Raw genomic sequence first — 23,189 nt, forward strand, 5'->3', positions numbered from 1 at the left:
CGGCACCATGCTGGTGGTGGTAGGTTGGACTGAGATGGAAAATGTCCGAGACCTGCACCACTTTTGGCTTTCCTTCCACATCAAACTGACTAATGTATTCTTCAAAGCAGCATTTAAACATCAACTTACTTACTCATTCTAGTTTTCTTTGAGCCATTATCATAGGTACTAAAGTTTATAACAAGATCTAAAGAAACACAGAAAATATTCTATTACATCAGTGATCTGTTGTATCAATTTACTTAATAACAGTGATGCTATATTCTTTTGTCTGTCATGACTAAAGGTTGTAGTATCCAGTAGTTCACATATATACCTGTGTTCGTTAAATAGTTTTATAGTATAGCTTCCATGACGGTTTGTTAGAATATGATTACATTATGGAGGGCGCAAGTTACTTAATAAAGCCAAAGACACTGTTCAAACTACCTACTTGAGAGGACAATTCTGCATCAAGAACTAAACCAGACGGGCAACATGTTACCATCGAGGGGATCCTCCCTAATCCATGTTATTAAATCTCCATTCTGTTGTGCTAAAAACCCTGGACCCATTCTCCACAAAGCTTCGTTTTGGAAATGACACATTGCCACCTCACGTATCACCTTACGACTGCCTCCGTGGTCTAGTGGGAGAGCGGAAGGTCCGGGGTTCGATCCCCGGCTGCGTCATACCAAAAGTCGTTAAAAGATGGTACTTGTTGTTACCCTGTCTGGCACTTGGCATTAAGGGGCTAAAACAAGGACTAGCTGGCTCAGAGTCAGTATGCGGTGTCTAAATTGGGGTATCGATGTTAAACTGGTATACTACCTCTGTGGGCTAGCACTTTAAATTGGCATCAGTCCTGACTAGTACAAGCAGCCACACACACACACACACACACACACACACACACACACACACGTGCATCTACGTCGCTATATAAGTGCAATAATCTTGGATGGGACACCTCACCTCACCTCACCTCACCTCACCTCAATCGCCTTATCACTGGATTTCATTTTTCATGAGTATATCAGACTGGTCGCCATTTTTAGCAGCATCTTTTAAATTCAGTTCAAAACAACTTTGTAGCCAGTGGGTCCAGGATGTTTATCTACAGCGAGGATTGGATGATCATGGATGTATTGAGGGATGTAAGGAGAGATTGATATTCCAGGGCAGAAAGTCTGCCATTGATACTACTAAAACAATGTTAAGGACCACCAATTTCTTCATAATACTATAGTTAATGGCATGACAAATTAACTATATCATGTATAGTAATATGAGAGAATCAAGCGGTCCTTAACTTTCTTTTTTTCAGTAGTGTTGTTTAATAAGATCTCATTTGTTAAAGTTGAAAGTTTTTAGGTTGTTTATTTCGGTTTGATAAAGGTCTTCAAAATGATATTGACTGCTTTTCAAGTATTTTGGTTAACAATGAAAAATGTGTTGTTTATGCGGCTGTCATATTTGCTTTGCTTAATTTGGTACTTGGCTTGTTAGCAGATAATTTTGTTTATGCCATATGATACATATCTGACTTACAGCAAGTCACCAGTGACATACGATGCTAAAACTGATATTAGATATTATTGTTATTATTATTATTATTATTATTATTATTAATGGTGGCTGTTATGTAGTTGATAACAATAAGCAGTTGATCTGAATCGTCAGTGAGATATTGCTTTTACGATAAGAGGTTTCTGTACATACTGAGTACAATTTGCAAAGCACACTTGTAGTGTGCCCGGATGTTATTTCAAACTTGACATTGATAGTGTCATATTTATTCTCAGTCCTTAGTATGGTTGTGAGAAGCTAAACAGTATCTCACTGATGATAGTGACGTACTGCTTCTTTGCATATCGTCAACTGTACAATGATTTTTAAGAATATCTAAGTTCACCAAAAGTGTTGCTATGTTTTGTCTGAAATCTCTTTTCCATGTTTTTTCTTCAAACACTTGGTGTTGTGAACAGTGTGATAATTCCTCCTAATGGTCACAAAGATAGCTTTGCATATGTGTCTTTAAAAAAATGTTATGTTTTGTCATCAGTAGATCTGTGAACTTATTTGTTCTGACAAGGTACATGACTTGTTTATAAAGTGTTGTTGTTATTGTATATGTACATTTTGTATATCACAGCTACCGGTTATGGACATATATTGAACTAAAAAAAACATCTTTTTTTTATAAACACAGCAGATTAAATTACTGGGAGAGGGTAATAGATATCTTGCCATATACCCAAGATGTTTATTGTTCAGCACAAAAAATAAAGAATTGTTGGTTTTGGTAGTAATGGGTTCATTGTTTAGTGTTTCTTTGACCTTTGTATCAGGAACCCGTGAAGGGCCAGGTTAGAATAGGTCTTCATGCAGCCCATGCCTGCCGTAAAAGGCACCTATGCTTGTCGCAAGAGGCAACTAGCAGGATCAGGTGGTCAGGCTCGCAGATGAATGTCATCGTATCCCAAATTGCGTGGATTGGTGCTCATGATGTCAATCACTGCATTGTCTGGTCCAGACTCGTTCATTTACAGACCGCCATCATATAGCTGGAATATTGCTGAGTGCGGCATTAAACAACAAACAAACAAACTTTGTGTCAGGCTATGTGTCCAGTGGTTTGAGCATTCACTTGTCATTCAAACATTCTGGGTTTGATTCCCCACATGGGTAAAAGTTGTCATGCCCATTGTTAGTGTAATGACTTTTTATCGTGGCATGGTCCTGTGCACAGCACACAGGTCACAGGGCACACGTCTAAAGCTAAGTAACATTGGTTACTGGCAGCTGGATTCCAAGAGTTTTTACCGCTTTGATCCTGGCCCATGCCGAGGCACATGTGGTGTCACCCTAAGCGTGTGGCTTTGTTCGTAATATGCCTCTATTCACCCAGCAGTGAATGGGTACCCGGTAGGATGAGATTTTATCCTTACTGTTAACCTTCTAGCACTTCACAGGTAGCTTGGGTTGTATACTCCCCAGGGAGCTGAGAATGGAAATCGAGTGCACACTGATCCATTGACCGGGGGAAAAATAATGTAGCGCCATGAGCATTCACTTGGTGAATGGAATTTGGTGCATTATAAATGTAATCATTATTAAAAAAACCAAGCTGTGATGCTGGTAGTTCTATCTGGGTGAATGTGAGATGAAAGCCTCCTGAACTGACACACGTAGAACTGTGGTGAAACCAATGTGTACTGGTATACTTGACAGACCAAGAATCTTAAATGGGACAAATCTGTGGGGTGGTCTGGTGGTTAAAGCGTTTGCTCATCACGCCAAAGACCCAGGTTCGATTCCCGACATGGTTGCAATGAGTGAAGCCCATTCCTGGTATTCCCCCCCGTATTATTGCTGGAATATTGCTTAAAGCAGCGTAAAACCATACTCGCTCATTCACTCACTCATTGTGATTCGAACTTGCAATCTGCAGATCCCTGTCCAGTAAGAGGCAACTTTGAACAGGTACCAGTAATTGTGTTTCCCTGGATCATTGGGCCACCCTAGGACCTGTGAAGATCTGGGTCAGAATAGGTCTTCAGCAACCCATGCTTAGCGTAAGAGGGGACTAACAGGATCGGGTGGTCAGGCTCGCTGATTTGGTTGATGCATGTCATGGTATTACATTTGCGTAGATCGATGCTCATAATGTCAATCACTGGATTGTCTGTTCCAGACTCGATTATTTACGTACCACCGTCATATAGCTGGAATATTGCTGAGTGCGGCGTTAAACAACAAACAAAAACTAGAAGGCAATGTACTTTTGAGGCAAAATATATGTACCTCAATTGAAAGGAAGAATTGTGAAATGGAAAATAGTTCCAATGTCGCATATCACCTTGATGGCCTGATACCTGAATATCAAAACAAAACAAAAAAGGTCAAGATTTATAAAGAAATTGTTTATTTGTAACAACTGAAAAAGTATCGAATGAGAGGACTCGGTCCAACAGCTTTGAACCACACTGGCCCAGCTTGTTTTCTCATCAGTCCCCAGTGAAACAAAGAGCATATGAACACCAACTTCACCTGCATGTTATACCAAGAAGTCCTGTAATTTTCCCAACCAAAACTGTACACCTAACAAACCATTTTCTGTATTAAATGTTATTCATTATAGTTGAGAAGTGAGAGTCAACTAGCCATGATGGTCATCACGTACAGTGAAATCTTGCTAGTCCAGATCCCCTGCTCTCCACACAAGCAGTTTCTGGTGTCCAAATGTGGAACAGGTCTCCCAGATGTATAGCAATATGTATGGGGTATCGCTGCAAAACTTGGAATCTTTGTTTCATATCTAGATCAACAACGTATCACTTATCATATTTGAAAACTTTCTCAGTTTGTGTAATTATATTAGTCCTATCGATACCCCCAAACTATTGTGAATCTTTTGTTGCAGCCACAGAACCAGTACAGGTTTGTTTGTTTGTGACGCCTGTATCTGGCTACCTGATTTCTGAAGACCCTGTACCTTTTCCTGCACAAATTTCCTTTTTCCAAAACACAATGATAACCTGTGCCATGAAAAACTGTCTTGAAAACAGGACACTCACAAAGACTCTTGCACTACAGATGGTCATCATGCTTTAACACTTTCTTATGACCATCAAACCAACTTTAATAGGTCACAAATGTCAATATGTTAGTCTAATATGCCTTTGTTCCACCGGGACATAGATGATACCCAAATATTTCAGAGAACCAGGAAGAAGAACTTTTGTTTGCAATCAAACATCTTAATATGAGTAACTTGTAAAGAGATGATTAAAATTCATGGATTTCAATGAACAAAGTTGCCATACCTATTTCAGACTGACTGAAATAAATACAACTCAAAAATGGTCATGATCAACTGGTTTGACTTCTGCCGTGATAAACAAAATGGCCAGACAAGACTGCAAGTTGAAACACTGTAAACATATTCATTTGTTGACAAGACAAGATGCGTGGAGTTGACATCTGCTGTGTGCGCCAGCTGCTGAACAGAGACATCAATCTGACCCAAGTCTAGCCTCATCACTGGGAAGTTCAACTAACAATAAGAGAGTTATTTCAGAGGGTGCCATGTTTATACATGTCATTGACACCACCTAGATATAGAAGGCAGAATCTCGAGACCCTGGTTGTCAATGGACACCTTGGCTTCACTTCATAAAACCAATTATGGCTAGAATACAGAATACTGGGCACCTTCCGCCACAATGTGAATGAGATCCTTCCTTAGTAACTGTTTCTATTTTCTTTTCGCCACCATGTTTGGCCGTCTCGCTAAATTAACACACATACAACAACTTAAAATAAATGCAATCTTAAGTAAATGTCATTTTCAGTTACCAAAGTTCATGAAATGGATGTCCCTGATGAGGTTGCTGTACGCCATTATGGAACTTCTATTTTCAAGTGATATTTCTTACTCCTTATTTAAGCTTCTTATTTTTTTTAAATAAACACAGTGGATGTGTATCCAGTATTTTGTAGTTGTACCCAAATTATGTAAAGAAAGTCGTAACAAAGATCCACAACTGCCATAGCACTCAGACCACATTGTGGACTGGACCCAAACTGATGGCAGACACTGGGGTCCTAGGCCACGTCCACAAAGCAATATTAGTGTTAAGACTATTGCATGACCGTGTAATACAGCACTTAGGACATATGTACAGCTAAGATCACTAACATCAGCCCACAAAGGCCAGAATTAGACTCATAATGGCCCATCTAATGAACATGTGAGGTAAAAAGGATTAGAATTGAGTTGGGAGTATAGAATGGGGATGTTAAACTGTTTGCAATGCCCTGGTCACAGCAATACTTCGCAGGCTTGTGTACACTACATTCTTCAATAAGGGAGATAATGAGAATGGAAGTGCATACAAGCCTGTGAAGTACTGAGGACATACCTCGGTATTCAACTTCATATCATCATTAGTTAGGGCTGGGACAGGTAACTCGGGTACTCCGGTCGGTTGGTTCATGAGTAGGACCCGGATACCCACCGGACTTGCCGGACCCGGATACCCACCGGACTTGCCGGACCCGTGGTAAGTCACGTGATATATTGTTTAATGGTAAAAATTATCTAGAACTTCCACGGTTACACTATGAGTGACTAATGTTCGAATTTTTTTCTGACTATGCACCCATTCCTTCTGACTTTATATGTTTGAATAGAGATAAAACTTCAGTCAACTTCAATGTATGCAAGACTAGATCGTATCTAAAGTATCTAAATACATTTTGCCAGGGCTACGGTCAAACTATTCCCAACCGGACATTTGTACCTATCTCTTTAGACCTACAGCGGGTACCCGGGTAGGGTCGGGTAATATTGGGGTGGGTACAAGGGTAGTAAATTTGGACTTGTCCCAGCCCTATCATCAGTATCAAAAATGTAATTTTATTTTTTTGGTATGTCCACAATGGCCATGAAATAACATGTCCACACAGTTTCAACTCAAGCGAAAGTATTTTGTTCTTGTTATTCTGTAATCGTAAACTAGGGACCAAACATGCTAAAGGCAAAATTGTGTTCAAAGAATAGTTGAAGATATAAAAAAAACTGACGTTATGGAACACATAGTAAAGTTGAATTTTACTCAGGTTGACACCAATACAAGCATTCTGCATCCTTATCACAGAGGGTCAACCTTGAACCTTCATCACCAATCTTCCCACATTCACCAATCTGGGAAATCAAACTAGGTCCTACAGCATAGTAAGCAAACACATAAACCACTGGGCTACCCAACTGGGATGGATATAATGCATAGGCTAGGCATAAGAGACCACACTAAGGTCAGACTGATCTACACATATACTACTAAAAAGAAGTCAAGGAACACTCGATTCTTTCATATTACTATAGTTAATCTGTCATGGAAGTAAGGGCCACCCAGTGCCATGACAGATTGACTCTAGTAATAGGAAAGAATCGGCTGGTCCGTAACTTCTTTCGAGTAGTATAAGTAATCGAGTAACTGGTGATATTATGGCTTTGGTCGGCATTGAATAGTGATATTATTGACATACACAATAGTATCAAAGTAATGAGGAACTGGATACGGGGACCAAGTCTACAATCTGTACAGCATTAGTTACTGCTACTCCTCAACAACATCCTGACAAAAAAACACTGAAGGATAAATAAAGAGAAAGTATGGACATACAGAATGGTACCAAGTCGTACTGCATGTAGTCAAATATTACAATGCAAATTTTGGTTTATGTTATTTGCAATGTCTATCTAATTTAATTACACACCCGTTCTTACAATAAAAAAATTCTAGCATTTGATTCGTGTAGGTTCTAATGCATGTGAGAGCATTTCCTGAAAACTGTCGACGCCATGGCAACGGTGTCTGTACCCATTGATTCACAGATTCAAGTCCTCAGGGGGCAAATATGGTAATGAGAAAAAACAGGACTATTTACGGATTTTCATACTGCATGCTAATTCAAAATTTGATCACATAATTATTAGAGAAAAATATTGAAACATGACATAGGTAAATATTAAAGGTTAGCATGCTCAGCTCACAGCAACCCGTCCAAGACAAATAAATAAGAATTGGTCTAACTGTTAGTTCTGTTAAATGACAAGCTTGTTCGAAACGTTGAAAAAATGTTGTATGAAATTGTGGTCAACAAATAATACCAAACTTGTCGCACTTAACAAATTAAAAACTTTTAACATTTGTTTCAAAAACATTTTGAAGACTTTCTACATCCTGTCTTACATGACACTTGAATGACAACATTAGCAGAAACTTATTTCAGCTTCATGGTGAACAAACCACCCTATCTGTAACCCATGACGTATGTCTGAACTACACATTCTAAAATATTAAGTATTGATAACTGATTAAGAATTCTAAAAAGCATATCAATATGGATAATTTGGACAATATTATTGACATATAAAATGTCAAATGTCAAACCTCCACTAAAAATAGTTATTGGATAGCATCTAAAGTATATCTTGAAGACCAAATTGCAAATATATTAACATGGTAAATATAACTTACATCATGTCTACATTTGAGTTAACAAAATATATAAGTTTTTGGTATGCTCCACCCATAACAAACAAAATAAGATGGGTCTGTCTTCTTTTCTGCCAGCACATCTCATCATACAACAAACCTTGGTCTCATTCAAGCACACATCACGATTATCAACAGAAAATCAAAGGAACAAAAAATAAAAACATTTACCAAAATATTGTGTCCATACAATATTGTTATGTGCAGGATGGACAGTGCCAAGGATTACCTCCCTTTTCACAAACAACATTCAGAAATAACCCACTATACAGATGTATTTCTTAACTGCTGCTGTTAAATTTATACATAATTAGCAATATTTAAAAAACTGTTGAAATGGACAAATATTGGTACCATCTAAGACACCTGGTATCTGTATGGCAGAGAAAGCTAGCTTCATGAATCATGTGGTTACACAACACACAGTCTATACATACAATAATCCACCACTAGCAAATGCACCACTGGTGAACAGAAGCCCATATCTAGGTGTGACTTCATGTACAATTATATATCACAACATTCTATGATATATCTCATATGTACATATTAAACATCATAATCACCGGATGTAATTGCATGTCATCATTGTGTCAACCTAACTGACCTTTCTGAACACAAGTCACCTGTGAACACATGGGCTCTTTTACCCACAATTCTCCTCTCATCTCCACGGTAACGGCTCAAATGGGCTCAGTTGTCGGCCTCTGCTCATCTCCACCTGCAAACCCTTACAATATACAGGGCTGCTTTGGTGTATCAGCAAGGCTGCAAAACTGACTTGCCGTGAGGCAAAATATCACTTGCGAGTGATAGAATTAAAACCCAACAAACGGTACCTCCATACCTCATGATACTGGCTCAGCTTTTACTGTTATAGTCTGAACCCCACTGCCAAATCGCACTCTCTTTTTCTTCATAAGTGGGGAGGAATCTAACGAGGCTGGTCTGAACTGCAACGGTGGTTTCGGAATGTTGGTTGTGTTGGGATAGGCAATTCCGTGGTCTGCTCCTACTGGCACACTAGCACTAGTACAAAGTCTTTTCTTCAGAGGTTCGTCATTAGCCGGCTCAGCACACTCCACCCGCGCCTGTCTCTTCAACGCTGGACTGGCTGGTTTCAGTGACGACTGCTTATTGTCACCGATAGTTATCAACTTGTTTTCCCCACCGAAGGAAATTGTGTTCTGAATGTTAACCGCACCACTCCTTATCTCGGGCATCGAGTCAGCTTTTAGGTTGGGACTTCTCGTACCAGCGTGCGGCAAAGCCTTACTGATTTCGGCTACAGTTGATTCCGTTTTGTCTGGATTCTTTTTAAGACTGTCACACGCACCCAAGAGGGCAGCAATCTCGGCAACGTCCATGTCATTCTCGGAGTAGAATATTCTGTCCGGCAGTTTTTCCTGCATGGGCTGCTCCTTCGAGGATTTCTTGTGTAGCAACAGCTGCATATTCTCGCTCAGACCAGACACCAGCAGTGCGTCGGCCGAGGGAATGGTCACCTTCAGCGGGGAGATATCACTGGACGAGCAGTGGGTTCCGCCAACTGAGTCAAACTCTACTTGCTTAATGGAAATTCCCTGCATGAACGATAAACCATCTTGCTTGTCGCTACGTGCTGATTTTTCATTTTTCTTCTGCATGGGTGAGTCCAAACTGGTGGATGAGAATTTACCAGGTCCGTTTTGTTTGAACTTCTCTTTTATTGAGGTCATTTCTTGATCACTGACTTTGCTCTGAGAGTTGTCTGCCCCTTGACCATTCATCCCTTCCACCGCCACCTCCTCCTGGTCGACAGGGCTACACAAGACAATCAGCTCTGAAACAACAGATCAACATCACAAACTGGTATTAATTGTAATTTATATTCTGCCCTAAGACAAAAATACCTTGTTAATCTTCCTATGCCTACTCATTACAGTAATTCTCATGTAATAAATATTCTTAGTAATTATAATGAGCAAACATTATTTCTAGTTTGTAAATTCTTATATTATGCTCACAAAATAATTAATGATAAATTCTGTGCCCTGTAAATGTCATGCTCACATGTCTGTATTTTGGGCCATTGGCCTTTTACTGAATAAACATGTCTGTCTGTCTGTCTGTCTGTCTGGTATTAAGATATTTCAAACAATTTCATGAGTAAGTACGGATAACAATGTTTAGACAAGTGTTTTAACTTTCACTGTCACAAACATGTTTGCTTGTTTTAACACCACACTATATATTCTAGCTATATGATGGTGACCTGTAAAAAATGGCCCTGGACCATATATCTAGTGATTGATATTGTGAACAACAATCTACACCATCGGGTTCCAACAACATGCAATCAACCAAATCACTAAGTCTGACCACCCAATCTTCTCTTACGACGAGCAACGGTTGCTAGGGACCTACATCACAACAGGGCAAACACATATCAGCAGTAATGTGTGGTGTTTGATTTGCTTGTTTGTTGTTTAACGCCGCACTCAGCAATATTCCAGCTATATGACGGTGGTCTGTAAATAATCGAGTCTGGACCAGACAATCCAGTGATTGACATCGTGAGCATCGATCCGCACAATTGGGATACTATGCCATGCATCAACCAAGCCAGTGAGCCTGACGACCCTATCCTGTTAGTAGCCTCTTACAACAAGCATAGTGGCCTTTTACGGCAAGCATTGGTTGCTGAAGACCTATTCTACCCCGGATCTTCACAGGTCGCACATATTTAAGCTGTAATGTGTGGCGTGTGAGGAGAAAACAAGACAACCAGGGTCTCGTTCCACAAAGCGATCTTAGCGCTAAGAAGACTGTAACTCCAATACTTTAACATGGGCTTACGACAGTCGTAGCGCTAAGATGACTGTAACTCCAATACTTTAACATGGGCTTACGACAGTCGTAGCGCTAAGATGACTGTAACTCTAATACTTTAACATGGGCTTACGACAGTCATAGCGCTAAGATGACTGTAACTCCAATACCTTAACATGGGCTTACGACAGTCGTAGCGCTAAGATGACCGTAACTCCAATACTTTAACATGGGCTTACGACAGTCGTAGCGCTTCCATTGCTTTGTGGAATGGGACCCAGGTTATAACGGGTAACACTTCTGCAAAACACATGAACATGGGTATGGTGCTGACAGACAAAAAAAAATCACAGCAAATATTGGATGGGAACCTTGCAGGGTCTTGCTTCTTCGCACAGACAACACCTCAGACCATGGTGGTCATCCATATTTACCAAACTCTCTCTACAATTTTTACGACCAACATTGAAACATGCTTGACATAACTGGTATACAATATTTGTATGGATAACACAACATGGATGACATGGAAATCAAGCCTACCTCCTTGGTGGTATTCCACTCGAACAGTTTTCAGCCAGTCAGCAAACTTCTTGATGTCCTTTACAAGTAGGCCACGAATCAACTCCAAAACCTTCATCTTGGCTGATCTCAAACCTGGAACAATGGTCATCATGCTGGTTAATAACAACTCCGTGCAAAACCATGGCAACCATTCGCTAACTTTCATAACAGCCTGTAATCATGAAAATACATCATCATAATCTGAATCACCCCTGAAAATTGCGTTGTGATGAACGTTGGTTCATGTTATATTTTTAACATGACCGTGTCTGCCACAGGACTACCTGGACCCGTGGTTAGTCATGTGATATATTGTTTAATGACAAAAACTTACTATAGCTCAGTGGTTACACTACAAGTTGCTAATATTCGCAATTCTTTTCCAACGATACATTCCTTTTGACTTGTATATGATTGAGTAAAGATAACGCTTCAGTCAACTTCTGTGTACGCATGATCTGATCGTTTGATACATGTATCTAAATAGTTTGGGCCAGAACTGAGGTAAAACAATTCCCAATCAGATATTTTGTTCCCAACACTTGAGACCTGCACTGGGTACCCTGGTAGGGTCGGGTAATAGGGGGTCGGATACCCGGGTAGTAAATTTGGACTCGTCCCAGCCTTAATTTGAGGGTTATAACTCTGAACCAGATCTCAATGGTTCAGTTATGCTACAAACTGAACTGTATAAAACTGACAGAAATATAAACATAGTAAACATTTGTGTCTTGTTGAAGCAGGACTAGCTACAAACTCTGAGTGAGTGATTATGGTTTTACGCTGCTTTTAGTAATATTCCAGCAATATCACGGCAGGGGACACCAGAAATGGGCTTCACTCATTGTACCCATGTCGGGAATCGAACCCGGGTCTTTGGCGTGACTATCGAACGCTTTAACCACTAGGCTACCCGACCGCCCCTTACAAACTCTGAGGATTAGTTAAATAAGGCTTACACTTCTGGACTAGTCAATCAATCATCAATCAATCTTTATTGTATGAAAGGCCATTGGCCCATATACACATACAGATAAACAATATCATTTACAGCTGTACAGCGCATTATATAATTATTGGATAACTAATATGATGCTTGACATGTAATAGAGGTATTGTTATAACAGTGGTAATAACCACAGTGGCAGCAGTAGTAGTATAAAATACAAAGGAATGGAATGGAAATATGAAGTTTTACGTCGCAAAGGCTTTCAGCCATAGCGCGACGTTCAATACAAAAGGATCTATCAGTAATATATTCATCATGTCAAGACAATTTGACAAATCTTACAAAACTCATTTCTGAGGCTGATTATATAACAAATCAAATAAATATTTGGGTAATACATGCTTTGCAGGTCACTGTCTTTATCTGGTTTTCAAGGCAGGACATGAAACATCAATACCAAAAAGATATCTGCTTACAATATCTAATGAGGTCAGGTCCACATGGTCCAGGGGCATAAATTAAAGTGACAAAGATAAATGATGGGACCAAAAAAAAAAGTACAGATATAGGTCAGTAGGTGCGTAGGTAGTTTTAACAAAATATTAACCAGTGATTCAAAGAAAAATAATTCTCAACCAACATGCCCTATTTTGGGCATGTTGGGATGGAATGAAATAAGAAATACACATTTCTTTTGTGGGACCTATTGTCATGTTGATTTATTGAAACACAAGTATTGGAGGTAGGTGTAGCCTTAGAGACAACTGTCGACAAGCAGTGACAAAAATTGGCTCTGGTCCTAATACTCCTATAGTCCTTGCCAAATGGTTGAGGTATCATAAGGACTAGTAGAAATAAGATATTTTTAAGGCGTTTGTTATCTGTAATCATTGTAATGACTAGTGGACTAAAAATGTTGGTTTCTATTGCTGGTATTTGGTTTAGGTATTTTGACATTGTGTCCTTCCTTCAACAATACCTTCAGCATACTCACCAACAACGCTCTCGTCCGTTGGATCATCATCTGGGGATTCTGAATCTAGCGACGAACTGTCTCCTAGCGAATTATCATCCGCAAATGAATCATCTTGTGACAACACATTGGGCACTCGCACTGTCCTCTCAATGTTCAACGCATCTGTGCATATTGTTTCAATAAGAGGAATGTAGGATGGACGAATCGAGTGGTTTGTGTAGTTTTCCTTCACTCCAGCTGATATGGATATCCTCTGCATGATTTTACTCAGGGTGGAGTTTCCAAGTGGGGTATTGTCAAACCACACGTAATCAGACTGGGATACACTCCGCTTTGGACGTTGCCAGAACGCTTCAGTCATGGGATGGAGATGTGTCAGGTACCTCAAGAATGATGCTACTGGGCAACGAGGGTCTCCTGCAAGACAGTCATATCATTTACATACCAACTGTGAAATAACAGTAAGACTTCCGCCCGTATCCCCCTGAAAAATATTTATGACTACAAGGATTGAGCGGAAATGTATACAAATATCCCTTGGGGGGGGGGGGGATATACGGGCGGTAGCCATTTACAACAGGTCATCAACCATGTTAATATCAATTGAAGGTATGATGAGAATGATTTTTAAAATCAATTAAAATCCTTCCCATCATATGTCTTAAGTTTCCTAAGTATGTCTGAAAGAACACAATTGTATATAACACATGTTTAAACAAAGCGTCATAACTTTTGATTTCTGATCTTGTGAAATTATTATATCTGTTTGTCAACTATACAACAAAACAGGATTACAGTTAGGTAAAAGTTTCACTCAAACCACCCACCTATGTAACCTAGTTATTACTAAGGATGACAATATGTCCTAGGTGTGGGATGTGGGTGGAATTCTTTCTCAATAGTGCTGTCACACAAGATTCCGTGATTATTTCACAATATCACTCAGCCATTTGAACCTAATTATTATTGTATGTCATATTAGTATGTAGGCTGTGAACTAATCTCCCATAGGCTTGGTTGCTCCAGTGGGTGATAAGATTGATATCTAACTTCGATGACATCACAATGAGGAAAATGACAGTGACCTACCTGGCCTTTCAAGCATCTTCTCCCCAAGCCTTGTTCCTGTGTGATCTACGTCACCGTAGCCACCCATCTCCTTGATGTTGAACTTAGGGTGGTATTTTAACCAAACACTTTTCCTTCCATCAACTTCTGTCGACACTACAAAATCATTTTTAGTCATGGCCCTCATACAGTCTTTTCCTCTGTTGACAATGTATAAATTCACATCGAAAAACACCTTATTTTGTAGCGTTTCGGGGTTGTCGGTTTTCATTGCATCACTGAAATATATTTTCCTCAAATCATCCATTTCTATTCGAAGTCTATGACACTTGCGTGGTCCCATTCGAACTGCCATCTCATAACAAGCGTTGGCATTTTCAAAACTTTTGTCTTTGATAATGTCTATTCCGGTCTCCTTCATGAAGTATTTCTGTAGACCGAGTCTGATATCCTTCAAACTGACAGTCGATCTGACCGGCCCCTCCTCAAGCTTGGTCCTAACCTTACCATAAAAATCTCTGAGAAACTCCGACAGTTGGTGAGGGGGCATGTGTGTAACACTGTGAATGGTGTGTCCTTTCGTCATAGCGTATAACACTAACTGGTGTGTCGCCGAACCTATTAGGCTTTCCGTTTCACCATCAAAACTAGTCTCGGAAAAGTCCTCGGATGAACGACTGCTCAGTGATCCTGAGTGTTGTCTCTTTTCCATTTTGAAGTCGAACTTACTCGTCGTAGCTTGAGCCATCTTGTTGCTCAGATGATGACGTCACACGATCCGAACATGGAAGGGTCTGACGTAGGTGTTTTTACGGAGACATTGACATCAAGCGAATGAATAATAGATTAAGAACACAATGTCATCACTTCGAATGTAGGTTTTCAAATAAAGTGTTCACAACGCTGCCGAAGACAGTTTACACACAACTGTGACAAAGTGGTATATCGAGGAGATCGTTAATGTAGTTTGGTTGAGTGTACTCACTCCCCTCCCACGATGGACTGGCCCAACTACGCAAGTGTTTCAATTCGTCACAGTGGTATGAGTCAGCGCGCACCGACTTCCGGGGGAATAAAACTCATAACAGCTCAGCTCCGACCTAACAAAAGTATGACGTCATTGCCACGCCACTTGACAACGGCTAGAAATAGAGAGAGCGCTTAGTGGGTGAGCGTGATCGAAACTGTCGTGTGGAGCTCGCCGTGTTCTGACGTCAGAGCAGAAAGCTGACACAAACAGCTTGTGACCGGCTTTATCATTGATCAGTGGTTGGACGCTGAACTATCGCTTGTACCTACTATTTCTTGCTTGCCGCTCCGTCTTGGGTTGAATTTTTACTATTGACCACATATACGGGTCACATTCTTTGTCCGGTATGTTATTGTATTTCCTCTTTTCCCGTTACCGGTCACGGTTCGCTGAATTTATTATGTCACCGTTGTCACGTGAATACGGAGGCTGGGAAATTATTGATTGCGTTTTATATGCCCGCGATTCACGTGTTGTTCATGTCACGTAATGGGATTATGTCACGCGGGCGTTGTATGTGTCATATTTACCGAACAGAACATTCCTGTACATCATAGTCATTGAGACTAGATATATGGCTAAGTTTGTCCTTTTATATTTTTTCTACCTGTGTTCGAGAAATGCTGTTTGAATGTTAAGACTATATGAACTGGTTTCATGTCAGACCTATTTTCTTGACAAAGCTATTTACATATATTCATTGTAACTTAAGCATTCCAGTAAATGCGTCATAGTTGATTGAGGTTATTAGGACCTATAGTTGATAACTAGTTATTATCCTACATTTGAACAAACAAAAAGCATGGAGGTATCGGATGATAGATTCATCAAATGATATTCACCAAACGCCCGGAGAACACCCCAGCGACAAATGACATTTAGCGACGCGCCTGGTATTGACGTCAGTTGGCGCGGTCTGACGTCATCACTCACGCGCGATCACCAGCCACTAATGTTGATGTTGCTAGGAGATAATAACTGTAAATACAACCAGTTTCGCGGGCATCTCTGTTCCCTGCTGTAAACAAAACTTAAAATATATGGTATCGTCATCGTTTAATATTCAGTGTTTACATATATAATTTTATGTAAAACGAAATCATATGTTATAATTAAAGGCAAGACTTACTTTCAGTTTACTATATTATTTTGACTCATCTTGTGTTGAAATCAAGATTGTTTAAAATATTTGCTGAGACTCGTGGCCTTTGTCTTCAAGGACACTGTATGGGGAAGAAAAGAATTATCAAATATCCACAAACAACATCATTTACTGCCGAACACTTTATTTGAAGGGACGACGATGACGTCAGAACTCATCAATTGACATCACAATGACGTGGTTATTGACGTCAGTGGGATATTAGCGTGGTCGGCGCTGAGTCAGAGATTCTTGGAAATTAAAGACGTATTGTGATTAATATCCTTAACTCAATTTGGGATGTCACCGGGGTGGTGGTGGTTGGGGGATGGGGAGATAACCTTGAAGAAGATAAATTAATTATGGCGGAATGTCAAAATTGAAATTAGGTATACCTGTATATGTTGACACGGTTACACTAAACGATTATTTATAGTTGGAAGGGAAGTCGAGTTGAAACCCAGTGAACACACGAGAGCAAGTAAGTGCGAGCGGGGCCGGTGAACACCCTGTGTATGTCTGCCTGGTCGATACGCGTTGCCGCGCTCTCTACAAACACACACCGATCGAGTTCTGACTTGTTTACATTGAATGGTATATATAATGGCGGCCCAGTGGTGTGGTGCATGGGGTTGTCTGGTGGGCGTTACTTACACTATGTAGGTAGTACGGTTTGCGCGTGATCAATGATTACAGGTGAGTTGTGGCTGTCGATGGAGCGTAATTACTGCGCATTATCGGACTGACAGTCTACTGTGTCATTGTGTTATTTGACCCGTGAAGATCAGGGGAGAATAGGTCTTCAGCAACCCATGCTTGCCGTAAAAGGCGACTATGCTTGTCGTAAGAGGCGACTAACGGGATCGGGTGGTCAGGCTCGCTGACTTTGTTGATGCATGTCATCGATCCCAATTACGTGGATCGATGCTTATGATATCAATTCCTGGATTATCTGGTCCAGACTCGATTATTTACAGACCGCCGTCATATTGCCGAGTGCGGCGCTAAACAAACAAACAAAAACATTGTGTTATTTGCGGTTACTTCATCACCGGATATATAACTGCTTGGAATCCTGCCGTTTTCGTGAATGACCGTTGCTGCATTTGTAAACTCGCATTAGTATATACCGTGAGTCGACGGGTATTACAACCTCGATTATTCAGAGTATTATATCTCCCTCCAGATAAATACCCTATATACCACTTAGCTTCGTTTCGGAAGTGACGTTGCAGTATATATTTTTCTTTTCACGCTTCTCAAACAGACCAACACAAGCAGACCTGTACACGATATCTTAAACAGAGATATCACAAGGATATCGCTACCACGTTCTGGTCATGCCGCTGATTTAAGATCTTATTTTATTGGTGTGAGGGAAAATACTCAGCAACTGCGAATACGCCTGTGCCCCATAATGAGCGTGTGAATGTTGTTATGCATACAGTAGGCACTGATAACCATCAATAGCATAGCGCGACATGTAAATACAACTGAACGATCAATGTCGTCGCGAATACTGCAAGATTGCTGTTGTGGCAAAAACAGCATTTGTGCTCTCACTCCAACGACCCACGCTGGCGGAGTACGATGGTACACATTCTGCCAGGTCACACGCGTACTGAACCAACTCATTGCATGTCCGACCCGTGAAGATCCGGGGTAGAATAGGTCTTCAGCCATCCATACTTGCCGTAAAAGGTGACTATGCTTGTCGTAAGAGGTGACTATAGGGATCGGGTGGTCAGGCTCGCTGACTTTGTTGATGCATGTCATCGTATCCCAATTGCGTGGATCGATGCTTATGATGTCAATCACTGGATTGTCTGGTCCAGACTCGATTATTTACAGACCGCCGTCAATAGCTGGAATATTGCTAAGTGCGGCGTTAAACAACAAAGAAACAAAATCCAAGCTGTTACCACACACGTGGGGTATTTGGAGTGAATGCGGCTCACCAGGAGAATGTGCTTATAATACAAAGGCGTTTGCAACACCGAAACTGATTGGTATAAATTATTTTCAGAGATGAACCTCTCATATTTATTTATTAAACGAGTCAAAACTGTAACTTAAAGTATGTGTATGACGACACTTGCGCACATGCAAGTTTGCATCAACTATGTATATGATGCAATGTACTATTGGGAAATCTGGGTATTTGAATACATTGAACTAATCGAAAAAGTTCATTTAAATTTTCTTAAACTGGCAGCAGGTCTTCGAAATGCAACACCAACATATATGATTTATGGGGAACTCGGAAGGGAAACCCCCACTATCAAAATGTAATGTATCAAACGTGTTATTCTATTCTGGCATAAAATGACAATCTATAATCAAACTCCAAAAATAACAAATATTATTTATAAGTTTACCACTCAGAACAACGCTGGCATCTCTGAAAAACTTCCATGGACAACACTTGTCAAGAAAATATTAAACAACTGCGGACTCGGTGAAATATTTGACAACCCGTTAATGTGTTCTTCCTGGCTAGCCTTAAAAGTTGAAGAAATATTGAAAGACCACTTCCTGCTGAACTGGCACAGTTCCATTTCTGATAGCTCTAAAGGTATGTACTATAAAGCGTTAAAAGAAAATATCCCCTTTGAGAAATATCTTTATCTGCCTAAAACGTTAATCACCCAATCTTAAAATTTAGAACGACAAACCATAATTTACCAATAAAATGGACGCTAGTCTGATATCCGGCCAAGAGTTCTCCTGCGGTTGGCGACGAGTTTCATTAACTATTTAGATATGAAGCCCATCTTCAGTGGCGGTCTATGTATACAAGCCTATATAAAGATCTCTCCGAATCGCCTAATGTGTATAAATTGAAAAAAAATGTCTATCCATCCTTAGAGTAAAAGATGTGAAAAAATTGTCCAATTCATCAATACCATCTTTAGAAATGTTGAAGCCGGTAAAAAACGTGTATGAGATTCTTGTCAATTTGTACTGACACATTTCATTGTTACCTTTGATCCCTATATGTATTTGCACAATACTCCTGTCATATTATTATTAGTATTAGTATTATTATTAGTAGTATTATTAGTATTATTATTATAATATGATGATGATTAATTTATATTATAATTTATCTCATGTAGCACCGTTGGTGGGTTTCTCTGAGAGATAAACTGAACTTGGCCCCGTTCCTCAAAGCGATCTTAGCACAACGATGATCGTAAACCTATGTTAAAGCTAGTATGGGACTTACGATCACCTTAGTGCTAAGATCGCTTTGAGGAACGGGGCCCCGAACTGATAGAGATGGACGAAACAGTCTATAAATTAGTATGCTGGGTAAACACCACTCACATGTTTGAATAGCTGGATCCATTTACGACAAACACACGAGCATTCGTGACCACTCATGTTATTCCGGGACTGACCGATGGTTACGGAAATGGACGCGGGTAGCTGAAGGCAAACGAGCATCTGTGACCACTCGTATCATTCCGACGCAAGGAGCGAGTGGGGACGAATGGGCACTATTCGTGACCAACTCGTGTTATTCCGAGACAAGCCGAATAGTTACGGTTAGGGGCGAGTGGTGACGAATGGAAGGGGCACGATGTTATGACGTCAGTGGCATTGTTATGTCATTATGACGTCATACCGATGAAAGTGTTTGAAAACGGTGAGCGTCATACAAAAGTCCAAACTTGATGCCTACTTTCAGGTATGGACACCCCTACCGCCAAGGACAAGCATATACAAGCAGTCCTCCGCTCTATCCTCAACCATGAAGACAGCACCAGTCTCAGGAACTCAATAGACAAGTGTTCCCCGGGAGCTCTGCAAACATGGCGGGATAGTAGTGACCTTGACCTTCTCCACCACGCTATACTGACCAACAACGTGGTGGCAGTAGGTACGTTATTCTCCAGGGGGCTGTTCAAGACGCCACACGAACCTAACCGTCACCCCTACCTCCACCTCGCGTGTCACCTTGGATACAGGTCTCTCGTCATCATGCTGCTTCAGGAGAGAGCAGACGACAACAAGCCAGCACTATTTGACTTTCCAGGAGTCAAAGGTCAAAATGTGAAAGGTGTAGACACAGATAGTGATAAGAAAAAAATGACGCCCCTAGACGTGGCGGCAGAGGCATGCCATCTCACGTGTGTGAAAGCCATTTTGGATTTCTGTCCGACAGGAAGTAAGCCAACCAACAAACAAAAATCCGAGAGTTATACAGATCTTGCCTGTAAACTGGACTCTCCCAGTGCCCTTCGCTTACTTCTGTGCGAGAACCCCTCTCAAGCCGATCTGCAAAAAGCAGTCGCCCTTGCCCTGAAGATGGCGCGACCCGAATGCCTGGACGCATTGCTTCGTTATGACATCGATCAAAAGGTTGTGTTTGGCGGGATGAATTTCTTTCATGTACTGTTCACATATAGCTATTCATTTGACAAGTCATGGTACGAATCTCTCGTGACAGTGACGTCAGTATTGTTGCGTCATGGGCACGCGATCCACGCGTTTTATCCCTCCAGGACATTTCCTCTGTACAGCTTGCTGAGTCGCACCCACTTCCATGACCTCGAACGATCAGCACCCTATCGAATCGCTTGTCTGCTGCTACTATTAAATGCTGGAGCGGATCCTAATTTTGATGAAATGAAAGTAGAGGAGCTTGTCAATGAAAATGAGTATGAAACTGCCTTTGGTAGAAAGGCCTACTCATCTGCGCTTCACAGTCTGTTTGACACTATGTCTGCGTACGTTACTGACGACTGTGACTCGGACACCGTCTGCATGTTTATGTATAAAAGTACAGACATCCTCCTGAATCACGGGGCAGACGTGAACTACGTTGGGAAGACTGGGAAGGAGCGTTACGGCTCCAGTCTCCACGCCCTGGCGGACACAAGCAGACATCTTGGCATCCACAAGCAGACGCTGCTTCTGCTCCTACGGCATGGCGCCGATCCGAACATACACGCGGACTGCTTGCCGTTGAGTTACTTCTGTGAAGTTCTTTATGGTGACGTCACGACCTTGACCGAAGACATGACCGTTCAGGAACTAGGCGACTACAGACGACTGGGGCCGTTACTGAAAGGGATGACTCTGACATCTCTACAGGAAACTGAGAAATATATCAGACAGCTAAAAGATGACACAGAGATGAATTCTCGTGGGAGCTCCTGTTTGGGCGTGGTGCTGGAGGAGGTAGAGACTTATACAAGGAATGTATGGAGCCTGAAGAGGCTCTGTATGCAAATAATATGGGCTAACGCTGGCAGGAAGTTCAAAAACGTAGGTTGTCTCCCCTTGCCATTAGTTTTGAAAACTGAAATACTCGCGGAGATGATGTGAATGTAATTAACATGTGTTTTCATGTAATATGACCCATTTTAAGAGTTCTGTTTACACCTGACTTCCTGAAGGTTGGTAGTATCGTGGTCAGTCACGGTCTGTCGGGTTTTAGACTTAACACGACCATGACGAAATTAGCAACCTGCCGGGGTGTATTCCCCTACAAGAGGTGCGGTATTGCCACGTATATACAATATACGTGTTGCAGGGGTAGTTCATGATGAAAAATGAGAAGCTGCGGTTGTGTTTGTTGAGGTGACATTTATTCCATGATTTATCAATCACTTCCTGACCACCCTTCAATAAAATGGACCAACCGCTTGAACTCTTGACCCAAGTTTGTGCTACAACTAATGAAGATATATACAACTACTTGAAATGAAAAAGATAAAACTATATTCCTAAAAACTATATATATACAATATCATGTTACATACGTCAGGATAACAACTGTTACACGGCAACAATGTCACAATTCTCTCACCTTTCATGAGTGAGTTATGGTTTATAGTCACATCGGCAATATTTCAGCCATATCGTGACTCACCTTTCATGGCGATGCATGGGTGACACAATCATGCCAACATGCTTCCGGAAAGCACTTAGTGCGAATACCTTCCGTCGGGGCACCGGGAATAATTCTTTGAGTATCATGAACTGAGTTCATGAGCTGTTCCTAATCATGCACTCATCACGAGATCCCTTTTTTTCATAAGTATATTGTATATACACAATTTAATTACACATATACAATGTGGAAATAAGAAGTTTGAACAAAAGTATATCTTGCAACTTGGTTTGTTTGTTGTTTAACGCTACACTCAGCAATATTCCAGCTGTATGACGGCGGTCTATTATTAATCGAGTCTGGACCAGACAATCCAGTGATTGACACCATAAGCATCGACCTACGCATATGGGATACGATATGACATGCATCAACCAAATCACCTAGCCTGACAACCCATTCCCGTTAGTCGCCTCTTACGACAAGGGGGCACGGGTGGCCCAGTCGTCTAAGGCGCCGCGATTCGCTGTGCAGAGTTGCGTCCCTTGCGCACGCCAGAAACCTATGATTGTGGGTTCGAATCCCGGTTCGCCCCGATTATGTTTCTAGGTTTGTCAGCACCATACCCGTGCTCGTGGGTTTCACCGAAGTGGTTAACGTCTGAGACCTGCATCACTTCGGGCTTTCCTCCCACATTAAGCTGACACGCCGCGATATGACTGGAATACTGTTAAAAGCGGCGTTAATCCAAATTCAC

General features: G+C 41.0%; 2 protein-coding genes across 2 annotated transcripts; one reads left to right on the plus strand and one right to left on the minus strand.

Annotated features, from left to right (window-relative positions):
* Positions 1-6,755: 6,755 nt before the first annotated feature.
* LOC124116632 lies at positions 6,756-15,404 on the minus strand. The gene is made up of 4 exons (XM_046478044.2): positions 14,438-15,404; positions 13,367-13,765; positions 11,403-11,516; positions 6,756-9,870 (listed from the first exon to the last, which is right to left on the minus strand). Exons 1-4 carry the CDS (start codon positions 15,162-15,164, stop codon positions 8,897-8,899), a joined length of 2,214 nt encoding a protein of 737 aa, XP_046334000.1. The 5' UTR covers positions 15,165-15,404; the 3' UTR covers positions 6,756-8,896.
* Positions 15,405-17,164: 1,760 nt separating this feature from the next.
* Positions 17,165-22,254, plus strand: LOC124116633. The gene is made up of 2 exons (XM_046478045.2): positions 17,165-17,283; positions 20,282-22,254. Exons 1-2 carry the CDS (start codon positions 17,274-17,276, stop codon positions 21,922-21,924), a joined length of 1,653 nt encoding a protein of 550 aa, XP_046334001.2. The 5' UTR covers positions 17,165-17,273; the 3' UTR covers positions 21,925-22,254.
* The last annotated feature ends 935 nt before the right edge of the window (positions 22,255-23,189 follow it).

This window comes from Haliotis rufescens, unplaced genomic scaffold (assembly GCF_023055435.1).
Source record: "Haliotis rufescens isolate VD_foot unplaced genomic scaffold, xgHalRufe1.0.p SCAF_32, whole genome shotgun sequence".
In the NCBI taxonomy this organism is placed as follows: Eukaryota; Metazoa; Mollusca; class Gastropoda; order Lepetellida; family Haliotidae; genus Haliotis; species Haliotis rufescens.